Consider the following 27,543-nt stretch of genomic DNA (forward strand, 5'->3'; position numbering starts at 1 on the left):
ATTGTTCGAATGATTGTTAAACTCCTAGATAAATATGCGTACGTATAAGGTTTGATGTCAACATCAATTTAGATTATTATAAGTACACAAATGTTGTCTTTGGCAGGTGGCCTAAACATTAGAATTTCAATGTGCAATGAGAAGGGTATTGTTGTAGTTTTTGAAATTTAATTTATGTTGTAGTTTTAAAGTTTATCATTTAACAGTTGAAACTTAATTGTAGTTTTCATTATCAAAGAAGGAAAATGTGTTTTTAAAATTTATCATTTAAGTGTTGAAACTTATGTGTTTTCCAACAAATTCACTATTTATTGACTCAAAATCACTTAAAAAAATTAGTTTGTTACAAATATTACAATTAAACTGGTTTTAGAACTATTTAAAAAAAAAATCACTTCAAAACTGATTTTAAAACCAATCTTTTAAAAAATTCATTGAAAAATCGATTTTAAACAATTCAGTAAAAATCAATTTGAAACTGGTTTAAACATATTAATTCGATTTATAATTATAAAGTGCTTTTTAAAAATTGAACAACATTATTAATGTGGTGCAATGCAGTTTGGTTTTTGGACCATGAACACTCTATTAGTAATGATCGACCAACATAGTGAGAAATGCGTCCAACATAGTGAGAAATTGCATGACAAACATCGAAGAAGCAACACGACTCTAACAAAATGAAGTCATGGTCGACCAACATAGTGAGAAATGCGTCCAAATCAGAAGAGATAATGATTGTTTGAACAAGAACGCGTATTTCTATTGATCAAAATTGGAAAGTAAGGGCATATCTTAAAATGCGAGGACCGAGATAGACCGACTAAGTAGTAACTAGACCGGCGCTGGAATGCATCTTCACGCGTTGTGGAGACGTCAACACGTGAGATCTAGTCACAAGAGAGTGTAGCGATGCCTGAGAGTGCGTGTGACGACTTTTGGCGACACGTTTTCGAGCGTGGGCCGATCTAGATAGAACGAAGTTGATGGATATATTGTTCTCTGGAAAAGTTGTCGGAAACAAGGGTGATGATGGTGTCAGCTGCGGATCTGGATGGAAAATGTTGAAACGAGTGTCGGAAAAGGGTCGACAAAAACAAATAACGGTTGTTTAAGAGGCTCACTGAAAAAGTTGGAAAAGTATGAAACTCACCAAAAAATCACATCAAAAAAGAGAAAACTATGATTTCATTTGCAAACTTTTGGGAACTCAGAGTGGAATAATGTCGAAACAACTCAAGAAAGATCAAAATAAGCTCTAGATACCATGTTGAAGTTGTAGAATTTTATAGAAAAATATGAGAGAAAATAATAAGGGTTTGAATATTATTAATAATAACTTTATTATAAAAGATTCAATAATAATATCTATTTATAAAGAACTCAATCCTAAATCAGCAACAAATCATAATAATAAAATATAACATCATAAAATAGAGAGATTGTAATTAAGTAAAACAAAATATAAGCAAACAAATCAAAAAATAAAATAAAAGAAGATCCATACTATAAAATAACATCATAAAAGGAAACAGATCAGAAAATAAAATAAAAGAAGATCCATACTATAAAATAACATCATAAAAGGAAACAAATCAAAAAAATAAAATAAAAGAAGATTCATACTATAAAATAACATCTAAAAAATAATATCTTTGGATTCTCTAACAGTAATTATAACTATTCTTTATATAAAAAAAAATATTTTATTTTAGATTTAAGATTAGGTGATCATTTTCGTGATACATTTATAAATATAAATTCTTCATGATAGTCTTGTAAGTACAAATTCAGATAATAAAAGACTACAAGAACATTTTGTGTTGAAATGTAAAATCAATATATATGAATATTCCGCTAAACTCTTAAGAATTAAAAATCATTAAAAAAATATGGGTGATAAGATTCCAACTTAATTATTCTTAGTCCATAATTGGATCTAACTTTGGCGTATTAGATTTTAAATTATCAGCTACGCGAATCAAGACACACTAAAAACAACTACAGTTGGAGAGTGTGATTAATTATTTTTTTTCTATAATAGAATATGCACCCTTTGTATTGGTACTTCTTTGTTAATATTGATAACATTCATGAATGAAACAAGAATATGGAAAAGCGTAATAATTTCTTAAAATACGGTCTACAGATCTTAACAAACCACGAGAGGCCACCTAGCATATAAAATTATTAATAAAATGTGACTATCCATTGCTATAAATTAAGCTCCTTTTCACAATCAAACATACTGTTCCTTTCCTCCTTTACCTTTCTTTCATTTTCTCACAGATATCATGGCAAGTTCAAGTCCTGCAGTCAACAGAAGGTAACAAAAATTTCTTCAACAAAATTTTGAAGTTGATTTACAAGTAAATTAGTGAAATAGATTGAATGTTTTGTTTGATTGTTTGCAGATTGGAAGGAAAAGTGGCTTTGATAACCGGAGGAGCTAGTGGAATTGGAAAACGCACCGCTGAAATATTCGCCGAACAAGGAGCGAAAGTAGTGATTGCAGACATCCAAGATGAAGTTGGACATTCGGTTGTTGAATCCATAGGAGCATCAACATGTTTCTATGTACACTGCGATGTTACCGACGAGAACCAAGTAAAAAACGCCGTGGATAAAACCGTAGAAACATACGGAAAACTCGACATCATGTTCAACAATGCTGGCATAGGTGGCCCCAACAACGCTAGAATAATCGACAATGATAAAGCAGATTTCGAACGTGTTTTAAGTGTGAATGTTACAGGTGTTTTTGTGGGGATCAAGCACGCAGCACAAGCCATGATTCCAGCTCGCACAGGTAGCATCATAAGTACTTCTAGTGTAAGCTCTTATGTTGGTGGTGCCGCCTCACATGCTTATACTTGCGCTAAGCATGCTGTTGTTGGTTTAACAAAAAATGCGGCAGTTGAACTTGGACAATTTGGGATTAGGGTTAATTGTTTGTCTCCTTACGGTTGTGCAACTCCTTTGGCTACACAATTTATTGGATGTGATGATCATGTCTTTGAAAATGTCATGAGCGGCTTTGCTAATCTTAAGGGTGTCACATTTAAAACTGATGATGTGGCAAATGCAGCACTTTTTTTTGCTAGTGATGATTCAAAGTATATCAGTGGCCATAATTTGCTCATTGATGGAGGCTTTAGCATTGTTAATCCATCCTTTAACATGTTTCAGTATTCAGAGTCTTGATTTTTCTTTTCTATTATTAAGCAAAAACAAATAATTATCAACAAGCTAGCATAAGGGATGGTCATCTTGGCTTTCATTGTAATGTTGCTACAAATGCTTTGCCTTTGGCTTTTGTAACTTATGTTTGAGTTCCTTTGGGCCTTTTATGAACATGTTTCAATTGTTGATTTATCAATTAAATGGCTTAATACAAAATTTAGTTTCACAAAATATGCATTATATTGATTTTAGTCCTAGAATATATTTTAACCACTATTGTATTTTGGTCCTCGCCACTTATCATGCATAATTTTCGCACTTTGAAATATACTTACAAAATTGCAATGTTTTTGTCCTCTTAAAATATACTTCCAAACATAAATACAATTTTTTTCCACACCCACTCATCCCTTCCCACCCTATATTTTCTCTCAATTAACTGTACATTTCCTCTCACTCAATTAATTATCACAAGACAAATATAATGTTTTTTTATAAGTGTTCAATAACCTTTAAAGAATTTTCTATCTAGCCCAAAGGACCATAAAAAAATAAAAATGAAATTTTTCAAATTTTAAAGAAAAAGATATTTAATCCTCTGAAAATCTATCTATCTCGTGCTTCTAGATCCAGAAATATATCTATCTTGTAGAATCACCGTACAAAATGATACGTAATATGGCAGGCCAATCAAGTCTTGAACCTCATAATAGGACAGATAGATTATGGCCAATCCCTATGCAGTATACACAAAGGACAAGAAAGTAAAACAGAAATCTTGTCTAGATCAAACAAAAAAAAGGAAAAAAAACAAATTTAAGGTGCCATTTTAACGTTGAATAAGATTAAACTTGTCTATGGTAGACTAGACTGGATCAACGGTTGGATTTTACAATTCTATTTAATTTTAGCATATTTCTCTGAGGAATAGACCATGTCATGTTTCATGAGGATCCATTGAAATATCCATCATCCACTCAAAAAGAGAGAGAAAGAGAATAGAAGAAAAAAATGAGTTTTAAAGGTGGAGATTAAAACACATAAGGAAAAGAGGGAGAGGAAAGAAGGAGGTGTAATATGGTGTGGGAGAAACATACTAAAAATTCATAAAGTTGTATAATACAACTGTTTATTTTATGTTCTTTGTATGATTGACAAACTATCAATGCTCTAGTTAATGGGTAGTTGATTTGAAGAGAGATAATCTGTTATTAGACTCTTATATTATATATTAAGAGTAGTTTAGTCTTTTCAAACTTTAATATTTATATCTTACTATTGAATTATACAATTAAACAATCTTACTATTTGAATGAAATATTAACCTCCTTTTATAATTTCTCTTTTTCTTTTTCTTCTCTATTGATTCATATATGGTTAACAAGTTACACACACCACTTCATAAGATTGCATAACATATATAACTCTTATATTTGATTATTCTTAATTTTTATAAACTCGTTTAATACTTAGATTTTTTCATAATCTCTTCTTAATACTTATCATATCACAATATATCACATATTTCAAATTCTAGCCCGCATTATATTGAATTATTTGGCAACTCTAAAATAGTGAATCTCAACCATTGCAATAAGTTGTTGTTATTATAACTTTAATCTGCTCTCAGTTTTGCGGTGCAGAAGTTAATCAATCAACAACGTGCAGCAAATATGAACGTAAGACCAAATCAGCTACGGATATGATACTCACATGGTTGTGTTTCGCGTTTTAAGAGTCATTTTCGGTAGGGTAATACAAATGGCAACAAAAAATTTGACAAACAACCCACCAAAAATAGGCACTAAGTCTAAATTATTCTAAATGAATTACTTTTTGGTCTCAAATATTACCAAAAGAATGGTAAAAAAAATTGGTGTATTTCATCTAAATACATAACTTGTATGATTCATTTTTGATCGAAGTATTATGTCACTAACCAAGAAAAGAGTGTTGTAGTTTTCACTTCAAATGCTATGCAAATGTCGCTTTCAGGGTATGGTAGTTCTAAGACTTTTAACACTTCTAGAGTGAAAACACTGGGAATTTGGAAAGTCAAACTTGATGAATCAAGTGGGCTAGCTAATTATTTCCGCTTTCACATAATCGCAGTGAATGAGTCCCTATCTATCAGTATCGCATAATTCTGTGGTTAGCGTTTGAGATGCACTGAGAATATGCATGTTTGATAAATGTTAACCTTATGATAGTTGTTTCCTACTTAGTACATTGTTTCATAAGTTATGGAAAATTATGTACCTTAAACCATATCTTCAGGACACTGGTTTATAAGACTTTTTTTAATGGACATTGTGCGTATATATCTTTATACTGTACTCAAGTTTTACCTTCAATTTTGATAAATTTACTGTATTTTGCATATTAATGAAATACACTCTCACTCAAAGGCAAATCAACAATTCAGCAAATTAGAGAGGTTAATGTTCTGTGTACACCCGTTCATTAGAAAAAGACTAGATTGAACCATTAAAACATTCCCTCAGGAAGAAAAAAACATTAAACCCACAGCACAGAGATTTTGCCCAAAATGAATGGTCAATTTAACTTGAAGGGAGGAATATCAATTTGATTGTCCTACACATATAATTATTTGATTAAATAGTTCAAAATACAATAATAAATGGTTTATTCTTCTTAATTCTTAACAGATTTTCACTCGCTCTTTGGCTGAAATGTCAAATATGCTCCAACTATATATTGTGAAACAAACCACCATTGATGGCCATGAATTTGAATTTACTTCATTTGTCGAGGAAATCAAAACCATCAAATGGATGAATAATATAATGAGTAAAAAAGAAGGAAAATTTGTGAAATTGATGTAAGAATAATCTCTAACCAAAATCATGAGATTTGTTTTCTACGTAAAAGAAAGAAACCTAACATAACTTATATCTGCAAAGGGGGCAAAAAAATTTCTAACAGATGCAAACTTAACTTAGAACTAAAATTTCTCACGATTTGGCAGCAGAAGGTGAATAAAGTTGAACCCAAGCAAATTCATTCTTGTAAGCCAAACTTGCTTCACAAGATGCTTCACATGCATACACAACGATCGAAGCCCAATCCAAAGAGTTCTCTTCATTGTCCACCCCAAAATAATACAACAGCTGTGGCAAAATCTGGCACCACAAACATTAACAACTCAGTATTATCAGAGAAGGAAACGGAAAGAAAAATAGCAGTACATGCAAACTGACAACAATAACTACCTGAAATTCACAACACATGAGTCCACCACAATAAATGCATTTAGGGATATCATCTTTGGATGGCCGACCACTTAAAATGGGCCATATTGGCTTAGCACTAGAGTTCCTATAATACCTGTTATTATAGCATAAGTAGCAGAGTGTAATTAAACAAAAATAAATATACACTAGTACATATTGATAAGCTGATGGACTTTGTAACATATCAGCAACACTATCCAGGTTATAAGCTGATGAACTCTGTAACATATCTCAATACATGATTATCATCAAAACAAGGCAGCTTCAAATGATAGGTTAAACAGATAGAGGCAAAGAATATTCCTGGTTTCCTGTTTGTTTATATTCAGCACAGAATAAATCCTTTTGACAAAATTTTCCCTATTCAGTTTAGAAAATAATCTATCACATAAGGCAGATTGCTAAATGATTCAAGTACTCTAAAATTACTAAACATTAATCACCTCAACACTTGTTCAGGGGCATTGGCAATGCGTTCCTGGAAGTGGGCCCAACTCTTTTTGTCACCATCACCCTATTCACACCATATAATTAGCCAATAATATACTTCTAAAAATAGTATAACCTTGTTGACAACAAATTAATACCTGAAAACTATCCATGAGTGAATTCATAGTATCATCACTCTTGTTCCTCAAGATCAAGGAATTAGCTAAGTTATCATCCTCAGGTGTGTCTTCCTTATATTCACTTTGATCTTCAATGATCTCAAATTCAGGCCATATGTTTTTGTTTCCAACTGTACAATGAATGATCTAAGATGTGAGTTAACAGGAAGCTAAATAGTAGCCATCATAAAATTCAATATATTAACCCCTAATATAAATTATCGTCGTATTTTTACTTAGGAATGGAATCAAGCATGTCTGAACTTGCTGGTCAGGTACTCTTTTCACATTCTTTTCAGGATTAGACCATTAAGTCCAAGCACCACAATAATTTAGTTTTATAGTTTATTTATTTCGTCTAAAAAAGTGAGTAACGTTTTTGTTATCAACAAGCAAACAATCCCTGCAAGAACATAGAATAGAAATTTTAAACCACCATGACCTTTACAATCCAATGAGGTAGTTCCATTTTTGTTAGGGCCACAAACAGGTACAGAAACTTGTATTTGCTGGCAAGCAATTTTATGCCCCGCACGCCAACTCATGGCCTGTACATAGAAAGAGAAATAATGTTAGACGAATCAAATTTATGGAGAGGAAATTGTTTGACTCATAAGCAATTCAGATACCTGGTGTTTCTCAGAGCAATACCGCACTTGTTTGCAACTACTGCAGAGCTTGTTTCCTCTCCAGGTACCACACCAATCACATAGAGCAGCTGAAAGTAAGAAAAAATTCCATTAGAATACTGGTAGATTTGGAAAAATACTCCATTTATGCAGATGTGCCGTGTGCGTAGATGTTCTCCAACTTCTAAACCAAACTAAAGTGTCAATCAACTTATCTTGATGGCAAGCAGTTCATATTTTATTTTACATTAAGAAAAATATCTGTGGGTATAATGTTAAGCATTATAAGAAGAAAATGAGTGCAGCCTGTTTAGGGTAACCAAATTAAGTTTGTAAGTTTCAGATTGAAATGGGACATTGTATTAATTATTTCCTGATAAAACCATGGGGCTACTATGTAGCAGCAGTAGCATAAAGATGGATAGAAAGTATCCGTATTCAAGAATTATTTCTTATTCATGCAGGACTGACTCAAACTAGTACTCTGCAATAAGACAGTTACAAGTACAGACACAACTAACAAGGCTGCTAAATAAAGAGCCAAAGTGAAACAACAATCTTTCATTCCCCACAAAGTAAAAGACCTCTTAACAATTACGAACACATATTTAGCTCAGGGAAAAAACTACCAACAACATTCATCAAAGTGGGAGAGTTATATAAATGATCCTAATAAATAATTATAAGATGGGATTATGTTCATCAAAATGAGACAGTATTACGAAAATGAGTAGCCAACCTCCACTGCTAGAAGGTTTGTCACTTCCATCATATTTGGGGCATTCACTCGAGTAAAAAGGATTAGTGCGAGGTAACTGGCAACGAAAAATCTTCACACTGCAACAATCAACAAATCACTACATTATCAGAGCAACAGTTGAAGGAACTAAGAAGAATGGAAAACTTGGTTCACAGAAGATGATCACAGACCTTCTGCATTGTTTTGTTGGATGGCGTTTCCATTGCTCATGCTGATCTCTGAGAAGACATGTCATGGAAGGACACATGAAAACAAATAGCATCCGATGAAATGTACTTTCCTTCTCAACCATTGGTGCATAAACCTAGCAGGTCAAGGGTTTCATACAATTTCAGATGATCCAAGGTAGGAGACAAAAATCATGCTCATCAAAAAAATAGTACGAGGTATTAGCTGCTTACCTGAAGCACAAATTGTAAAGGGTCTCCACAAATGTCACACGCACAAGAGCTCCCTGATGGAATATTCAGTGGGTCAAGCCAAGCCTATTTTCACACAACGGATCATATAACCATTAGATGCTGAAACTCACTTCTATTGAATCATATAATTTATTTATCTTATATTTATGAGATTAAGAAGCATGTATTGTTAGTGTAAATCAGTTTTACAATTAATCTTATATCAAAAGAAAACTCATTATTTTGCCACTTTCTTATATCATTAATTTTAAGATTTTGTTACAAGAGTGGACCGACATATCAAAATAGTGGATTCTCACAGCATACATGTGTAAAGTTGGTTTACACTGAGACTAGATCTCCTTTAAACTCTACTATGTATTTATCTATCTATTCTATGTTTTCTCCAAATGACATGTGCCAGAATTTTCCCTCATTGTTTCCTATTCTACAATAAAAAGAAAAAAAAACATTCCCCCTATGACTTGTGGCAAAACTCTACATATCCACACTCTTGCATGGTGTACTTACTACTACTTTTGTCTCCATATGTAAGACCCTCATGCAAAAAAAATGGTCCCTTTATATAAGACCCTCTTCAAATTACAAGAAGCATTTATTAGTTTTTCACAAAAATACTCTAACTAAATATCAAAAATTAAAAGACCAAGTACTCATATCTCTTAATAATGACTGATAGTTTTGGAAAGAGAATGTATACTATTGATTGTTGGCAAATTTGATTTGAAAACTACTTTTCTTAATCATTGTGCATTGATCAAATGAATCTTGCTGGCTACACCCCTAAATCACTCACTCACACCCAAATAGCTTAGATGAACTGAATTCACAAACCTGCTTAAACTTAGTTAAAAACATTCGTGAATTTTCACATTCACGTACAAAAAGTTATTTGTATGAGTGTAACTAAAAATTAAAGGGGTGCAACTAGCAAAATAGTACCCTCTCCATGATAGATGATCAAAATAGCTTACCGGTTATAATTAAGCTACAAACAGGAGCTAAATCTAATAACATATGGCGGAAATTTCACACCTACTTTCCACTATATTTTCATCATATCAGTGTAATTATGCAAGGGGCCTTACTAGTTCATTGAATAAAACAATAAAGAAAAAAAGTGCAATGGAGTAATTGAGAAGGTAAAAGTACCGGGAGTCCTCCGGCTTTGCTTGGGAAAAATTGACGGGAAAGATAGAGACGATTCTTGGGCTTTTCAAGAAAACCTAGAGTGATCGGTTCAAGCTCTTCATCATCAGAATCATCAACTTCATCTTCATATTCATCATTCTCCATTCGAATAGCTTTCAGCTTGTTCAGAGAATCTTTGATGGCATCAGTGTCCATGTCTAGAGAGTAGAAGTGAAGATGCAGTTTCAAATTAGAAGGGTGGGTCTCTAGGTGTTGATGGTTCGAAACTTCTGTTCTACGGCCGGAGTTAGCGGTGGACTGATATCAAAACGGAGGTCAGAGGGGATACACTTGAACAGAGTGACTGAGAGGGGCGGTGGCGGTGGGTACTAAAAGGATTAGGGTTTGTGAGGGTTTGTGAGGGTTAGATGGAATCAAGGGCTAGGATTGTATTTATTTTATATTTGACGGAAAGGGCTAGGATTATATCTTATACTGAGAGAAGATATTAGCCATTGATTATAAAACATTTTTTTTATTTAAAAAAAGGCCCAATTTAGGGCTTGTTTGTTACCGATAAATATGACATAATTGACATTCAATAATTTAGGTCTCTTTCTTACATCTTTTAAACAAATATTTTATTTTTTATAAATAATCTTTTTTAGAGTATTGTCTGTATATTTCCGTTTTTTTCTAAAACCCAATCTAAAAAATAATCTAAATATTATTTCAATTGTTTTGTAATTTTTTACAATTGAGTTTTTGCATGAAAAATAATTTTAATTATTATGAAAAAACATAAAATAACTTCTATTTCTTTAAACAAATATCTCTAAATTATTAAAGTTTTTTTTTATAATCGTAACAAATGAGCCCATAAAAATTATTTGTTAAAGGATGTTTAATTTTGTAGAGATTAAACCGTGTCAATTTAATTATTGTCGATAACTAAATTGTGTTTTTTAAATTAGTAAAAAGAAGTATCGATTTCTTAATTATTATTAAAAATTGTCAAAAATTTAATGGTCACTTTTTTAAGGTGTTTCATGTAGATGTAGAAACTAAGTTGTCCTAACATTTTTTAAAAATTAAAAGTTATTTTAATTTTTTTCAAGAGCCATATTGAGTTTAAATTAATTTTTTCTTTTTACTATTGAGTCATAATCTTCACTCTTTAACAAATAACAAAAATATTACTTATTTTTCAAAATTACATTAAAAATCATTTATTTTAATTAACTGTAAAATTTGTTTGACGAATTTAATTGTAACACTTAAATTTTTTATTTTTTTGGTATAAGTATTTTTTTTTAAATGTAAATGTTGAGACCTACGTTAGCAATTTTTGATTTTCTTTTATTAATTTTAAGTTTTCCAAATATTTTCTATAAAAAAGTAGAAAGCGGTAAGATTTTTTAAAAATTAATCATTAAACCTAGAAAAAAAATGAAAAACTAAACTAGAAAACCGTAAACTAAAAAATAAGCCCTAAATTTAGAGCCAATAAAAGTAGGGTTTGGTTAGGATTATTGCAAGCATTTTACAAACATTATAAGGTAATTTCTGAAAATGCAGTGATATTTATATAAAGTCCACCAGCATCAAACTTTCTCTACCATGAAATAAAATATAAGTCAAAATAGTATTTAAAAGTTAATATATGTGATCTTAATTATTATGCAAATACATCAACTTTTCTAATCTAACACAATTGTTGCTCAAATTTCATTTCGAAGCGAGTAACAATTCACAAACCTCATCAACCACTTCGTTTTCCACTGTAGTGCTGCTAGTGATCTGTTTTGTTGAATTTAAATGAGCAAGATCTTATCAAAGATAACCAATTATATACTTTATTTTTTACAAAGACAAACATAATGCATTTCATTAGAAATCAAATCATCAAAATACAAGTTGGAATGTCAATAAAATACTGAAGATTAGCATAGAATATGGCCACCTTGGCTAACCGATGCGCAGCCATATCAGCATTCCTTCCTTCTAGTAAACTCCACAAGATAGTTGATACAATATACCAATAAAAGCTTCCCAAGAAAAAAAAAGACAAAGGTGGTTTGTATATATTGACGATAAATAATTTACTCGCTGGAATTTGCTAACCCTACCATATTGAGCATATGACGATCTTCCTTAAACCTCTCAAGTACAGTTCCCTTAACACCATCGTTCTTGCCTTGTACAGGAGCACCTTGAGTCACTCCCCAACATTCTATTACTTCTGGTATTATACGGCTTGTTTTTGAGAGGCAAGGACTACCAAATGTAGAACATGAAAATGTATGCCCTTGATCAAAGTTTGCTGAGATAAATAACCCTAAGTGATTCACTCGTCCCCCAAAACCAATGCCATTTGGAATTTCCTCTGAACTGAAGTTGACAGCACACTGCAACACATGGGCAAGCAAGAGTTATATTAAAAAACAATGAAATTTCAATAATGAATAGTCTAACAATTAGCCCCTCTAAATCAACTTTAAAAAAAACCTATGCAAAGTGTGATTATGTGAGATAACTATCCTCCCTGTGGGATGCAATAGGATCTAATCATCAAAATATGCCTTTTAAATCTTGCAGCAACGTCCTCCAAGGTATAGTCTAGTAGCAATGGGTTGAGACACTAAAGAAGTATTAAGAAGAGGTCCAAGGTTCGATCAGTGGCTTGGTGCTGTTACCAAATCAATTACTAACATTTCCTTATAAGAAAATCATCATGCAGCAACATCTACACTTTACGCATCCTTGCGTATATAACCTGTTAGGATAGACTCTAATAATCATTTTAGAATTTAGGTTTGGACATAACTGAACCTCTAAAGCTAGCAAGAAATTTAGAATATTAGAAATAAGTACACTTTACCCATTGCAGATTATTGTTTGCTCCAGTCGGCCGGAATATAGATGCCTTTGGATTTAGTTGAAAAAGGTAACATTTCATGTCTCCATAAAACTCAGCATGCCGCTCCCATTTTTGAGAACCATATCCTCCATATATATAACCATCTTTATCCTTAATGATTAGCACAGTTGGGCCTTCATGATTTCTGCAGTTAAGTTTAGGAGTTATTAATGCATTCCAAATTTCCAATCCTACAGGCCACAGTTTATTTGTAGTAGCCTAGAAACTGAAAAAAATATTCCTAAGATAAAAAATAAACAAATTAACTGAAATTTAGCATTTACAAACATCAGAAAACAACAGAAATTGATAAAGCCTTTTACAGTAATGATTGATAATAAACCTTTTAACGTTGCGTTGGATTGTAACAACACAGCTGCTAAATTTGTTAGTTCATGACTTAATCGCAAAAGGCACATGCATGTCTAATCACAATCTCTTCTAGGACTGATTTAAGCAACTTTGTGCATAAAGTTACCAGAAATCTACTCAAATTTAAAGGAGTAGGATGCTTCAAAGGCATGAAAATGTACTTACGAAATGTTGCCCAAGAATGTATTGAAACTAAGACCATTAACAAAACTATGATACAAAAGCTTCCAATCTTCCAGCTCATGCTGAGAAAGTGCTCCTCCTATATGCCAAGCATACTCCTTTTTTAAAAGTACAATGTTAGTATCAATATCCTTCGGGATCAGTAGATTAGGAATTTGAGTACCTGGTCTTCCTACAAAAAGCAGAACATTGGAATAAGAAAATATGTCAATCATTTACCCTGAATTTTTTTCAAAACTATTCCAATAGCATTGAAGAAAGTAAAAGACAAAATAATTTCATATTTTATTACTACAGCCCTAAGGTGTTTATATAAGAAAATAAATTACAATAGTAATAATTACAAAATCATAAAATTAAAATAAACAGAATAATATAAAATAAAAGAGAATCAAATATGATTTCCCTTAATTCTTTAACACCCCCTCAAGTTGGTACATAGATATTTGTCATGCCCAACTTGACTATAAGTCGCTCAAAATTGGATCTTGTCAAACTTTTTGTCAAGATATCAGCAATTTGCTGATTAGAAGACACAAAGCAGGTTTACTACCACTGGCCCTACTTGGAAGGGAAATGTCTTTGAAAGAAGAAATCATAAATAGATAAATGAAGGACCCATTCTCCGACCCTTCTAAGATTCTGAACCAATAGATAATTCAGCACATCGTCCTGATACAAGTCAATCTTCTTCTGTTCTTAAGAGTCATGTTGAGTATCCTGATATAGACCTTCCTATTGCAATTAGGAAATCTGCTAGATCATGCACTAAACATCCTTTGTCTAACTATGTGTCATACTTTAAACCCTAAACCCTTCAACAAGCATTTATCTAAGATAGGTTACTAAAATGAATACAATAAAAAGGAAAGCATATAGTTTGATGAAATTGCATATGCCTGTTTAAGTTTAAATAGATGCTGATAGATTCCTAGATTTGGTTAGTGGCATTGACGGCCAAACCCACTTAATAAAGTTTTCCCATACCACTGAGCTCTAATTCCATAGCATTCTCAATGTCTCGACCCCATTTAACCTTTTGAAGCCACATAAAAGCTAATCCCTTCAAATCACGGTGCCCTACTTCAATTGATTTATCTACTAGTATTCCAATATTTTTTTGAAGTACCATATCAAAGTGTTGTCAGATAATGGCCAAGGAGGCATCAGGGCGGATTGCAATGGCAGATTTTTGGCTTTCTGCCACGGTCAGCCAACCGCAATTGATAACACTGATATCAACTCGTGCTTACGTGATCCATCCTAAAAAATCATACAATTTAACACTACATCCAGGGCTAAAATAGTTGCTACAGATCATACATTAAACTTGGGCCATAAAAGAAATGCTTGCAAGTTACAGATTTCCAATTACAACTTACAAGTAACAAAGTTCAAAGGCAAAGAGCATAAAACAATCCATTGTTTATCTCCTCATAACTCCATGGCCTTAATGTTAACATTGTTAAGTCATATTTCAGATAAATTAATAAGAAATCAAGTCAATACCAAAAATATAGCAAATAAAGTGCAGCAAGACCTGAATCAGGTGGCAAAAGCAAGCCTCCAAGAAGCTTCCTCACAGTTGGGAGATGAGCGCACCAACTTCTGAAATCGTCAAAAGACATAGCCTCCTCAGTGCACTTTTCATCGTGTACGGAGAAATTTGCAGCATTCAGAAATATGTTGACAATATCTTTATGTGAACTTGATCCAACTTCAGAATCGTTTATGCACAATATATCGTTAAAAATGGCAATCATAACCGATTCCAAATCAGACCTGCATCAATCATAAAAGATTCCAAATCAGAACTGCATCACCAGTGCAACATGCATCGACAAAATTTAAACGAGCTAAAGAAAGTAAAATAATATTTAAAAGCTTGATATAAATATAAACGGATAAATCTTTATACATACGTAAAGTAAAAGTTTGATCATTTAATAATCCCTTATTTTATTGTACCAAAAAAAAATCCCTTACTTTAGAAACATAAAAAGAATATCAATCATGCTAACAGCACTATCTCTAAGTACCACTTAGAAGTATGTAGCACTAACACTTTAGATTGAAGGCATGCCCGTTGTCCAACATGTTTCAGTGTCAAACACCAACACGACACGACACATGTAGTTGCACTCAAATACTACTATTTTCTCAAATTATTATCAGGGACATGTCTTGTGTTTGTGCTTCATAGTGTAGAACTAATCACACACTTCAGCCAACTAAACTTGCACAAAATTGTTTAAATCTGAGCAATTAAACTTCATTGGTTGAAAAAAATATCCATAGACACACTGAGAATATCAACATATAAAATGACACTTCATCAAGAACAATAAAAGAACAGGAATTAGAATATTTCATTGCATAATTATTTCGATCAAAATGAAGGGTTGTGTATGATAAGATCCTTTATTCAACTTTTACAAGTATAGTCTAGAACTAGAAGTTTCAATGTTGTACCTTCCTACAAAATTATCTCCTGATACATCTACTAAGCGAAACATGAATTCTTCAATTTCATCTTTTGTCCCTTTCTCATAAGTAGCCTGCAACATAAAAAGTTAAACCCAAGACACAGAAACAAAGTTAATCAAATCCTAATTTTGGGGACAATAGCAACAAAACATGAAGATGATAACCAATAACTAACTTTAGCAACAACGAGGTCTTCAAAGGTTAACCTTTGATCCTTGCGCTCTTGAGTAACCAAATCAAACAACCTCTCTCCAACAGGGCCATGGAGTTTGAAATATGTCTAAAGCACAAAAAATGAAAATGAAAAAAAAAAATGAGAAGACAGATTTTTCATATGTTATACAGAGAAAAATAACAATTGGGCTAATAAGGGAAGAGTAAATCACCATTTGGCAATGAAAAACCTATATATTAACTTGAATAGTCTTTTATTACAAAAAGACAATAGAACCTTGAAAATTGTGAAGCTAAATTTGAAGGAAAAAAAACTAAATTGATTGATATTATTCAATTTAAGGGACTGAATTGCTTATTTACAGAATTGAAGGATTAAATTGACAGTCTCTTACACATTCAAGGAATACAATAGTGATTTACTCTTAAAGAAAATAATAAGTGGATTGAAGATGACAAAGAAAAACAAACCTGAAAAACTGAAGGAGAGATGTATTTGGCATTGGTCTGTGATTGAGTTGCGAGAGAATCGAAGAGAGAGCTTAAGTGTTGAAGTTCCTTTTGAGTAAAAGCTCTGCAATAATAATAATAATAATAATAATAATAAACGAAAATTGATTTTGAGATAATATGCGTGCGTGTGTGTGATTGAAGAAAGAGAAGAAGAGGAAGAACCTGGATGATGAAAGAAATCGAGGATCAGTAGGAGGGGACTGAGCGTTACCCATTGATTGGCTCTTTGTAGTTCTTTTCTGCCATAGTTCTACTTCTCAAAGATATTATCATTTTTTTATTTTTTAACGATGTTATTTTATTTCACAATAAATAATGTTTCTCTTTTTTTATTTATCAATAATACTTTTGTTTTGGAGTCTAATCACCGTGTTCTTAACGATAATCTATCATCTTGTTATATATATTTATTTAACAACTAACTTTTTAAAATAAATACTATTTATTCTATTCTAATATATAAAATTAATTTATATTAATGATATATATATATATATATATATTTTGGAGTAAATTTTACAAAAAAAAAAATTTAAGTACCAAATACCACTCTTTTTTTATTAAACACTAAAATATCACTAATTTGTTGTTTAGTTTTATAAAGATGAGAAACAGGCCTTGCAATAAAAATAAATGGTACTGTGATAGTTTTTTTTTTTTTTTTGTAGTAAAAAAAAAAATCAAATTTTAAGGTGCACCACTATAAACTGTATTTACAATTTATGTTCGTTCCATAAAAAAAGAAATTTAATATATACCTCTCAACTGTACGAGGGGTTGGGGTGGGGAAAGTAAGCCTTTATGTGATGTGGGCTATCCAATAGTTGTAAGTTATATACCGAACTTCAGGTATAGTTTTGTACTCCTCAATTTATCTTATATTCCTCATTTAAAAAATTTATATTTAAAATGTCCAAACTACCTTTAATAAAACTGTTTATCGATAGTTATAAATAAATAAAATTGTTTATCGGAAATTTCAGGATGAATGAAATTTCCATAGTTATAAATGAAAGAATTTTTTAACGGAAATTTTAGAATTAATGAAATTTTCTATAGTTATAAAAGAAATTTTAGAATAAATGAAATTTTTGGCAGTTATTATTATTATTATTTTTTATTAACTTTTATTTATAAAAAAAAGTTATTATAATATAACTTTGTTTTGACTCATCTAATTAACTGTATTTTTTCTCTAATTTAATATATTTTATTTTATGTTAATAATAGAATTTTGATTAACATTATCAATAGTCTCGGCCCAAAAGTAACAAGATCCTTAATATATCAATAGGAATATATTTTTATAGATATAAAAAGTATATCAATAGAATGTTGGTAATAAATTTAAAATTTAAGTAAATGAAAATTTGGTCAAAATATCTTATTTTATTCGTATGTAGTGGAAGTTATTTGAAGATTTTTCAAATTTTCATTAAACAATTTTACTCGTTGACCAGAAAGAAATTATTAAAATATTTAAAAGTTTATTATTAAATATTATCAATGGTTAGATAAAGTTATTCAAATATTTTTTCCTGTTACACTTCTAAATAAAATATTATATAAATTGTCCTTTCTCAATAAATATTATATATATATATATATATATATATAAAATCAACTTTATTTAACATATAATATTTTCTAAATATCATTTAACATATAAAGTATAACTATATTATGTGTATTATAAATTTTTTTATACTTTTATCTTAAAGATATTCAATACACATTAATAATCAATTATACATTATACACGCTAAAAACCAATTTATATTTGTGGTGTTTTATTTGATAAGGAGACAAAAGAGATTTTTTTATGAAATAAAAAAAAAAAGAAGAGATTTTTTTTATTATAAAAGAATAAATAATTTTAATAGAGAAAAATAAAATTAAAATATATTTAAGTTCAAATCTCAAACAAAACCCCCTCCAAATCTCCTCAGATTTCAAAGGGGTAAAATTTGGCACAATATAAATTTGCTCCCATCTCTTTCAAAGAATTGAATTAAACGATTAAAGTTTTATATAATTCTTCTCCTTCAATCAAATTAACGGTAAAAGATTAATAAATAAATAACATGTAGAGCTATTTATGTTTTTGTAAGAAAATTAAATGAAAAGATCATGGAAAGCCTTCCGAAAAAAAAATATTGCAAAGCCATGTCCCAAAGGTACACATTCTGTCCTATGGAGCAAATACATTAAGATGAATTTGGTGTATAGTTGGACTCTCTCATTTTATATCTTCAACGATTTTATTATTTAATTTTTGTTTCAAGAGAATCGAGACAATAAATGTTTGTATTCTTCGTATTGAAAATGAGAATTTATAAATAAATAGTGATAAAAATAGGGAGTACTTTTTTAACCTCTGTACAAAAATCTTACACCAACAAAAATAAAAAACGAAGGAGTAATACCCAACATACATAACAACATTAATAACTCAATGTACTCAAAAACTTGGAAGCAACCTCAAATTGCAATTAATTTTCAAGAATCTACAGTCACGTGAAAGGATAGATCTTGAAATTCATTAAAATATTTGAGTGCTTACACAGTGTTTAATGAGAGCATTGAAAGATTTGTCATTGAAATATGCAACTTCAATTAAAGTGTAGGAGTAGTAGTTTCCTCACACAACAAAAATTAAGTAATTGAAAAGCATAGAGGTTTGAATGGTAGTAATGGTACATAAAAGATGCAATTGGTTTTGTTGAGAAGTATCTGGTGAGTTTGGTTGGCAACTTGGCACATGAAATGGATCCGTTAATGGCGTTTGAATGCTACACTCTTATCCATAATAGTAGTAATCAAATTTAAAGTAACACAGGACACTGTCTTTTAATTTCTGCCTCCATATTTAGAAGCTAACATGTATGGTAGCTATGCAACTACTATCTCTAGATCTCATTATAAGAATTTTAAAATTAAAAAATGAAAGAAAAAAAAAATTAGTGTCGTTTATAAGAAGAAAAGAAATTATAAACTTTAAAATATATTTATTGTTTCAATGATATTTTTACTTTTAAACAATAATTGTTTGTTCGGTCTCTTACCTTAATTTCAAGTAATATTTCAGACATTTATTTTTTTTTACTCGATTTGATCTTTTATTTAAATTTAAGTAATAATTTGATCTTTTATGTTTTAAAATATCAACAATGTTATCTTTTTCTTTTACAAACATTTAAAAAATTCATCAAAATTTTTAAATAAAATCCATAAAATTAATTATCATCTTCGATATAATGCAAATTTTATCAAATTCATAACTCAAATTTTCAAATAAACTCATATTTTCTTTCTTTATTTAATGAACTTGATATTGTTGAATATGAAAATATGAGTTTATTTAAATATTTGAATTACACATTTGATGAATATATGAATTTTCTTGAAATTGATATTGAATTTTATGGGTTTTGTTTGAAGATTTTGATGAATTTGATACGTTTATGTAAAGAAATTATAATATTGATAACATTTTAAGATATAAATGATCAAATTATTACTCAAAATTAAATAAAAGACTAAATCAAAAAAAAAAAAAAAAAGATAAATGACTAAAGTGTTATATGAAATTAAGTTAAAGGATAATGAAATTAATATGTGCGATTTTATCATAGACTTTTTAATAAACATTAAATTATTATTTTTTATGTCAGAAAAAAAAAATTTCAAGTGTTAATTTAATAGTAAGAGTTTAGTCTTGTAATTTTAAAATACCGAGTTCAAATATTTTTAAATAAAATTGTAAAATATTATTAATGTCACTTAATTAATATAGATATAATTGTTTATTTATTTACTTTTTTTTTAAAAAAAAAAAAAGCTCATAACTGTCCTCTCCTCCACAACTCTCAATCTACTGATACTCTAAATAAAAATGGTATAAAAAGGAATAGAATACAAAAAAATTATAAAACTAATTTACGAGACATGCAAACTCCATTAGATGTGGTAGATCTTGATTTGTCAATCCATATTTCGTAGCTCACGAATATGAGATATAAGAGTTGAAATATTTTTATTGATTTTGCAATTATCAATCATCATGTCAACTAAGACATCTAAATCCGTCATGTCAACTAAGACATTTAAATCCGTCTCCACTTAAATATGTGTAATTTCCTATAGAAGAGTCTTGTTCAAATCCATATCCTTATTCCACATCTTATTATGTAGGATGTCACAAACTTAATTTTTTTTGCACATAATGGATCATATACTTTCCATCATTGTCTCGAAGAATGCCATCACACCCTAAAAACTTCATCGAGCCAAATTATTTACTTATTTTTGAAACAAACCACCCGTTTTCTTATCATTAACTCCGATCTTACCTATAAGTAGACATTTTAATAAGTCACACACAGTCAATGTTACCATATTTGGCAAACTGAACTTCAATTCTTTATCTACCAACTCTAGCAAACAAAACAATTAATATAAAGAGTAAATGAAATTCGGCCAATTGAGTATATACAAAAGTACGAGTTAACAAAATAATTTCACAACTGTCTACAATACCGCCCATGTATTTGACTTTCAATGGTCTAGTAATTAATTGTTTTTTTTAGGATAATAATTTAATGTTTGTCGCCGGTTAAATATTTTGTAGTTTTTATAAAATTTTATTTTTTTTTTAATTTTAGTTATTGTTAAATAAAATTTTAAATTTTAGTTTCTTTAAAATTATCTACTATGCAGTTTTAGTATCTGCTAAAATGAAATATATTTAATAGTTTTATAATTTTAAAAATTTTGAATAATTTTTGTTAAGAATGTTTAGAACATTTTAAAATGTTTATCCATAAAAAATTAAATTTTAAAATTTTGAATGAATGAAATATGAATTTTTTAAGGGTAAAAAACTCAAGATAAAAATAATAAAAATGTAAATTTAAAAATCATATTTTTAAATTATTTTTTGTGGAATAAATTTTTATATATTTTGTAAACATGCTTACAAAAATTCATTTAAAAATATAAGTTGACTAACTGCAAAGACTATGTATAATAATTTTGTAGGAACTAAAAGTTATATTTATATTTTACATAAATAAAATTAAAAGATTTAAATTTAATATACACTAAAAATATATTTAATCTTATTTTTAATTAGATGTTTAGTAATATTTTTTTTAGAGAAGGTGGTTAATAACTTTGAGTGTATATTAAGGAGGATCATAATATAAACACAAATATATTTCTATTTTTTTTCCGACAATGTTTAATAAATTTTATTAAAACAAATATTAATTGTTGAAACATAATAATATAGAATTGTTGGTGACTGCTATTTAGTAATTGAGTCGTTGAGTTTGAAGAATTGAGTACTAGTTATGCATTTCTTTTTTCAAAAATAAAATATAAAAAATAATACCATTTAAAAAATATATTTTAGTTTTCTGTTTATTTCATGTATTCATTGGAAGATAACCATCGTATTTACTTAAAGCTGTCTTGACTTTGACGGATAAAAAACATAAAAATTTGATAGTGTTTTAATAAGTGTTATTATTAAATTATATTTCAACTCACAAATATTAAAATTCTTAAGTTGGATATCATACATTTAAAACTTTGCAATTTTGTGTGTATAAATTTTTATAATATTTATCATTTCGTCTAGAGAAAAAAAAATGGTATTTAACAATAAAAAAAATTCCAAAATAAATGTTTAATTTCAATTTAGCATTAATTAATTTTTCAATTACACTGTCCAATTAATATTATATACTTTACTTTGCTTTTCTATGATAAGAGTAAATATACTTGTAGATAATAACATTAATTTGTTAAATCTATTGTTTTATTTTTTGAGAAAAAGATACATGCATTGGTAATGAAAATAATTTTACATTAGCATTCCATAAAATTCATATATTTTAGACCACTTTAATAGTATAATTGGTAATAAAATAGACAGCTTTTATTGAGAGGATATCAATGTAAAATTAATTTATACTCATAGTACATATTCATTAAATATTTTTCCAGTCATAATTTTTCTTAATTTGTGTAAAATAATCTACTAGTATGACACTTATGATGGCACCGAAAGAGTATAATGATCACTTAAATGTTAAATACACAATATTATTTTGAAGAAAAATTGTAATAATAAAGTAATTAATCTTACGTCGAAACACTAATTTTTTTTCTCTTGTTTAAAGCAACACTTAATTATTTTCGAACAGAGAAAGCGTGGCTATGTTTGAGATTTCGGGTGTTCTAGATAAAATAAGAAAAATTATGTCATGCTAATCTATTGTATAAATTTATTTTTTTCAAGATCATTAAATAATAATTATAAAAAAAATATGTTTGATAGAAATCAAAATAAAATTATTTAATTTATCTTTTGATATAATAGATAACAAATAAATTTTTAATAATTTTAATTTTTAAAAATTTATATCTATAAATCACAAATAAAATTTTAATAATTTCAATTTAAACAAATGTTTCTTGACATTTAAAATAGTAATAGAAATAATTAATATTATTCTATAAAGTATATATACATTAGAGAAACATTAAATGTCTTCAAAGAACTATCTTAATAACTAGATTTTGGTTCAATAATTATAATCTCTCTAATGACTTTTAATTATTAGAATATAATTTTATTGTCAAGATCATAAGAGTATAACGTAATGGCCTAAATATTTCTAAAATAAACTGCTTGTGCTACACTACTTAAATACTCTATTTATTAAACAAATTTATAGATCTGTGCTATAAAACTAATTAATGAATCTTAGTATCCTACAGTACTCCTCTGCATACTTGATTTCTGGATATGTACATTAATTTAAGATCCATTTTATTCTTGATTATTTCAGTAATAATAATAAGTCAATAACATTTATTTATAAATAAAACATTTGATTTTTCAAATATTTAATTAAACCTTTCATTAGTTAGATCCCTTGAGTTTCAACATATAAAATTTATTTTTGATGTGCTCCAAAAGATTGGTCATGTGAGGTCGCTACCCCAAACATGCGACGAGGACTACGAGAGTGTATGTAGGGCCTGGCCAATAGGGTGTACATCAAAATCAACGGTAGATGGTTTAATTTTTTAAAATTTTAGAATTTAAAAAAAAAAATTGCATTAAGATTTTTAAAATTGTTAGAGTTTTTTTTTTTTTTTTAGATATTAAAGATCTAAGTTTTAAGATTAAAATAAAATGTTTAGGTCGATCCTAAAATTATGGAACGGACGTTAAGCGATTTGAGCAAAACCTATATATTGAATTAACTTATTGAAATTCGATTAAATTCGGTTCTAGCAACAAATTTGAAAATCTAGAACCTTGAACCCATATATCCAACCCATAGATTTTGTTGCACTCTGACTATTTGAGACTTGGTTAGATCAGTACATGACCTACACATAACACACTTAGAATACTATTAAGATTATACATGTGTTCATGGATACTAAAGAAGAGTTACAGATACAAGGTACACATGTATGGTGTCCTCTCAAATCTCATTGAGCAACTAGGAAATTTATTTTTGAAAATTAGTTTATACTTGAAACAGTTATAAACTGTGAATTTATTCTTGGAAAATTACGAGTTAGAAACACAATTACTTGTTATCCAATTAATCCATCTCAAATTAAACCATTTAGTTCAGTACAGATTTTATCTAAAAAAATGTGGATGATTGTTCATTCAGACTTATAGTTTTATTGTTTATATAATTTTATCGAATTGTAATTTTTGATATTGTAAATTACGCTACTAAATCTTAACTTCCGATAATATATTTGAAGATAGAGAACCAAACTAAAAACAAATAAACAACCATAAAAAATATGTAAATTTAACACAATTTAATCTGTGTATTTTTTATTGGTTTCAACAAATTCACTCAAAATCGTGTTAATTTGGCCAACGAACATTATTATTATTATTATTATTATTATTATTATTATTATTATTATTATTATTATTATTATTATTATTATTATTATTATTATTATTATTATTATTATTATTATTATTAAATGGATTTTTCAAGTGGTTCATTTGTCAAGGTTTATTCTCTGTTACCTTAGCATTATAGCCTACTTCTTGTCCAACACAATGCCATCCAAATTCTAGGAAGATGTCTACCTAGTACCAACCATTATAAATTCTAGTAGATTAGTATATGAAGATCAATTTTTTTCACATTTAGTAAAAAAAAGAAAAACACAATCCATGCGTGCCCTTTCGGAAACATTACAGGTCAAATTCTCCTCTGTCATTTTATAACAAAATAATTATATTCAGTTCTTATCTTAAAATAAAGTTTTTCTTTTTAAACAGTCAGTGTTATAATTCAAATATAGAAAATTTATTTTGAAATTTGTATTTTAAATTTGATTTCAATTCTCAAAATGTTAAATGTTCAAATATTATTTTTATTAATAAAAAATTTCTAATTCTAGTATTCTTAGTGTTGGTAAGACCTATTTTTTATAGAAGGAAGAGTACAATTCATAATCTTCTTATCATTCCAACTAGGAGTGTATATGAATTAAGTTGACTTGTTTTTTGCCAAATCTGATATCCAAACCGAGATTTAGGTTGAGTTGAGTTTTAAATCCATGATTTTTTCATCAAACCAACTCGATTATGCGCGAGTTAGATTGAGTTGGGTTCGTGAGTAATAAAAAAAAATTACTAAATAACAACATATCATTTAATACTTAAAATAATAAAACATAACAAAATACTTAAATTAATTAAATTAACAACAAAATATCAATTTTAATCCAACAACTAAATATATATATATATATATATATATATATATATATATATATATATAGCTAAATTACATCTGTGGTCCTTTAACTTAATTTCAGGTAACGTTTTAGTCATTTATCTTTTTTTTTCCCAACTTGGTCCTTTATTTTAATTTTAAGTGACAATTTAATATTTTATGTTTTAAAATTTCAACAATGTTATCCTTTTTTATACAAAAATTCAAAAAAAATGCAATCAAAACTCATAAAATTAATTATATTCTTCAATATAATACAAATTTCATCAAATTCGTAACGCAAATCTTCAAATAAATTCATATTTTCATACTTTATTTGATATTGTTAGGAATAAAGGACTAAATTGGAAAAAAAAAAAAGATAAATGACTAAAACGTTATCTGAAATTAAGTTAAAGGACCACATATGTAATTTAACCTATATATATATCCAACTTCTCCAAACCACTCACTCTCTTATGACTCTCTTCCTTAAAATAAAGTTTAAATATTTTATTTCACAAATATACAACTTTTTTTTTTATCGTTGGTTGCAACTTGCAAGAAAATGGTTAATAGCAATTAATAAAACTTACCTAGCCCAACTTCTATGCAGGTTATAAGTTCAAGCCAAATTTAAATCCCAAGATATGTAATCAGTATACGTATTATTTTCTCTTACCAGTCTCTCTTTGTGACATGTCCTATTGTTCTATCGTCATGTAGTACATATTATTGTACTCTTTATCTACATGCATTTAAATAAAGACATATACTTCCTGTGCACAAAATGTCCTTTTTTCATAACTTGAAATTACTGATCGATGCATACAATCAGAACACTTGAATGAATGACACATAAATATTAATCAATTAATAGTCGTATGAATTATGAAAGTAAAGCATCTGATTTTTCATATAGAAAATTTATTCTGAAATAAAGAGTCCAGCTTGAGAAGTAACAAATAAAGCCGGACTTGATGCCTTCATTAATTACCCTGTAATTCTGAGAGCTTAAAACTATAGCATTTGTTATTTTGCCTTGAAATAACCCAAGCACATAAATAATCAATGGCCGATACTATTGTTGTACACTTGTATAATCAAATATTAAAAGACTTAAATATATTTTTAATATCTATAAAATTTTACAATTTCATTTGTAGTTCTTTTAAAAAAAATTACTTTTTTTAATTTCTACAAAATTTTACACAAACAAGTTTAGTCTATGTTGAAATGTCGACCTATATTTTTTAATGATTTTTTATAAGTATATTTAAAACATTTTAAAAAATGAGTTAAAAAAAAACTAATTTTGCTTTGTGATGGTTTTGAAAATTGGGGTCCAAGAGCGTTTCAAATGCTTTGATTTTGATAGATTTCATGATTTCGTTACGGAGTGATAACATGTATTTTTAGTTAGAGGTTGGAGTGGTTCTCTACTCAAATAAAAACTGAAAGGAATAACAATTTGCCTTTGGGAGTGACATTAGAAACACTATAGAAACTTACATGGGTAAATTAAAGAGTAAAAATATGGATGGTAAAAATGAATATGAGATTGCGGTGGAATTTGATATTAACGTGGATTGTGGTTGACATTAAACTAATTTGTTTTTCCTATCTAAAGTGAATTTTAGTATTCAATTACAACGTGTTAGAGTGTTGTGATTGAAACAAAGAATACTAATATTATATTTTTTTTAGGGATTGACCTTGAGTAGAATGCGACATAATGTTATTCTCAATGATGATGTTGGATAATCTTTAATCATTGTAAAACCTATTTTAATTATAAAAAAAAGGTTAAGAAGACCTAAGGTAGAACATTTGCAATTTCAATTTATTGATGATACTAAGGTCGTTCAGCTAGTAAAAATAAGTGAAACAGATTGAGTGAGAATGTGAAAGTTTTACAAATCCAAGGTCTAGCGGTGTTAACTTTAATGTTTTGAAATAATCCTAAGAGGATGATAAGGGGATTTGATGAAGTTCCTTGTTCAGTTTCACACCGAAGGAATATTTCAATTTGTGAAAGGTCGAAATTGTACTTTCATTCCCAATAAATATTATCCTCTTATTTTGCTCTACCTTTTAGTATATATATATATATATATATATATATAT

The 27,543-nt window shown here is 28.7% G+C and overlaps 3 protein-coding genes across 4 annotated transcripts; 1 reads left to right on the forward strand and 2 right to left on the reverse strand.

Annotated features, from left to right (window-relative positions):
• Nucleotides 1–2,169: 2,169 nt before the first annotated feature.
• LOC101496081 (secoisolariciresinol dehydrogenase-like) lies at nucleotides 2,170–3,377 on the forward strand. Its single transcript, XM_004494171.4, has 2 exons — nucleotides 2,170–2,326; nucleotides 2,415–3,377. The coding sequence occupies exons 1-2, from the start codon at nucleotides 2,295–2,297 to the stop codon at nucleotides 3,202–3,204; spliced, it is 822 nt and encodes a 273-aa protein (XP_004494228.1). The 5' UTR covers nucleotides 2,170–2,294; the 3' UTR covers nucleotides 3,205–3,377.
• A 2,614-nt stretch (nucleotides 3,378–5,991) lies between these two features.
• On the reverse strand, nucleotides 5,992–10,349 carry LOC101496409 (uncharacterized). Its single transcript, XM_004494172.4, has 10 exons — nucleotides 10,009–10,349; nucleotides 8,836–8,919; nucleotides 8,605–8,738; nucleotides 8,414–8,511; nucleotides 7,675–7,763; nucleotides 7,488–7,593; nucleotides 7,025–7,176; nucleotides 6,881–6,951; nucleotides 6,417–6,531; nucleotides 5,992–6,326 (listed from the first exon to the last, which is right to left on the reverse strand). The coding sequence occupies exons 1-10, from the start codon at nucleotides 10,201–10,203 to the stop codon at nucleotides 6,159–6,161; spliced, it is 1,212 nt and encodes a 403-aa protein (XP_004494229.1). The 5' UTR covers nucleotides 10,204–10,349; the 3' UTR covers nucleotides 5,992–6,158.
• Nucleotides 10,350–11,842: 1,493 nt separating this feature from the next.
• LOC101496741 (uncharacterized) lies at nucleotides 11,843–16,956 on the reverse strand. 2 transcript variants are annotated; one of them, XM_004494173.4, is made up of 8 exons: nucleotides 16,799–16,955; nucleotides 16,595–16,697; nucleotides 16,125–16,229; nucleotides 15,935–16,020; nucleotides 15,003–15,244; nucleotides 13,445–13,634; nucleotides 12,869–13,052; nucleotides 11,843–12,395 (listed from the first exon to the last, which is right to left on the reverse strand). In XM_004494173.4, the coding sequence occupies exons 1-8, from the start codon at nucleotides 16,849–16,851 to the stop codon at nucleotides 12,090–12,092; spliced, it is 1,269 nt and encodes a 422-aa protein (XP_004494230.1). In that variant the 5' UTR covers nucleotides 16,852–16,955; the 3' UTR covers nucleotides 11,843–12,089. The 2 variants fall into 2 exon arrangements, with proteins under 2 accessions (XP_004494230.1, XP_027188748.1); XM_027332947.2 differs by lacking the exon at nucleotides 11,843–12,395 and adding an exon at nucleotides 12,611–12,763 and having other exon boundaries at nucleotides 16,799–16,956.
• Between the last annotated feature and the right edge of the window lie 10,587 nt (nucleotides 16,957–27,543).

The sequence above is a fragment of the Cicer arietinum genome, chromosome 3, assembly GCF_000331145.2.
Source record: "Cicer arietinum cultivar CDC Frontier isolate Library 1 chromosome 3, Cicar.CDCFrontier_v2.0, whole genome shotgun sequence".
Classification (NCBI taxonomy): domain Eukaryota; kingdom Viridiplantae; phylum Streptophyta; class Magnoliopsida; order Fabales; family Fabaceae; genus Cicer; species Cicer arietinum.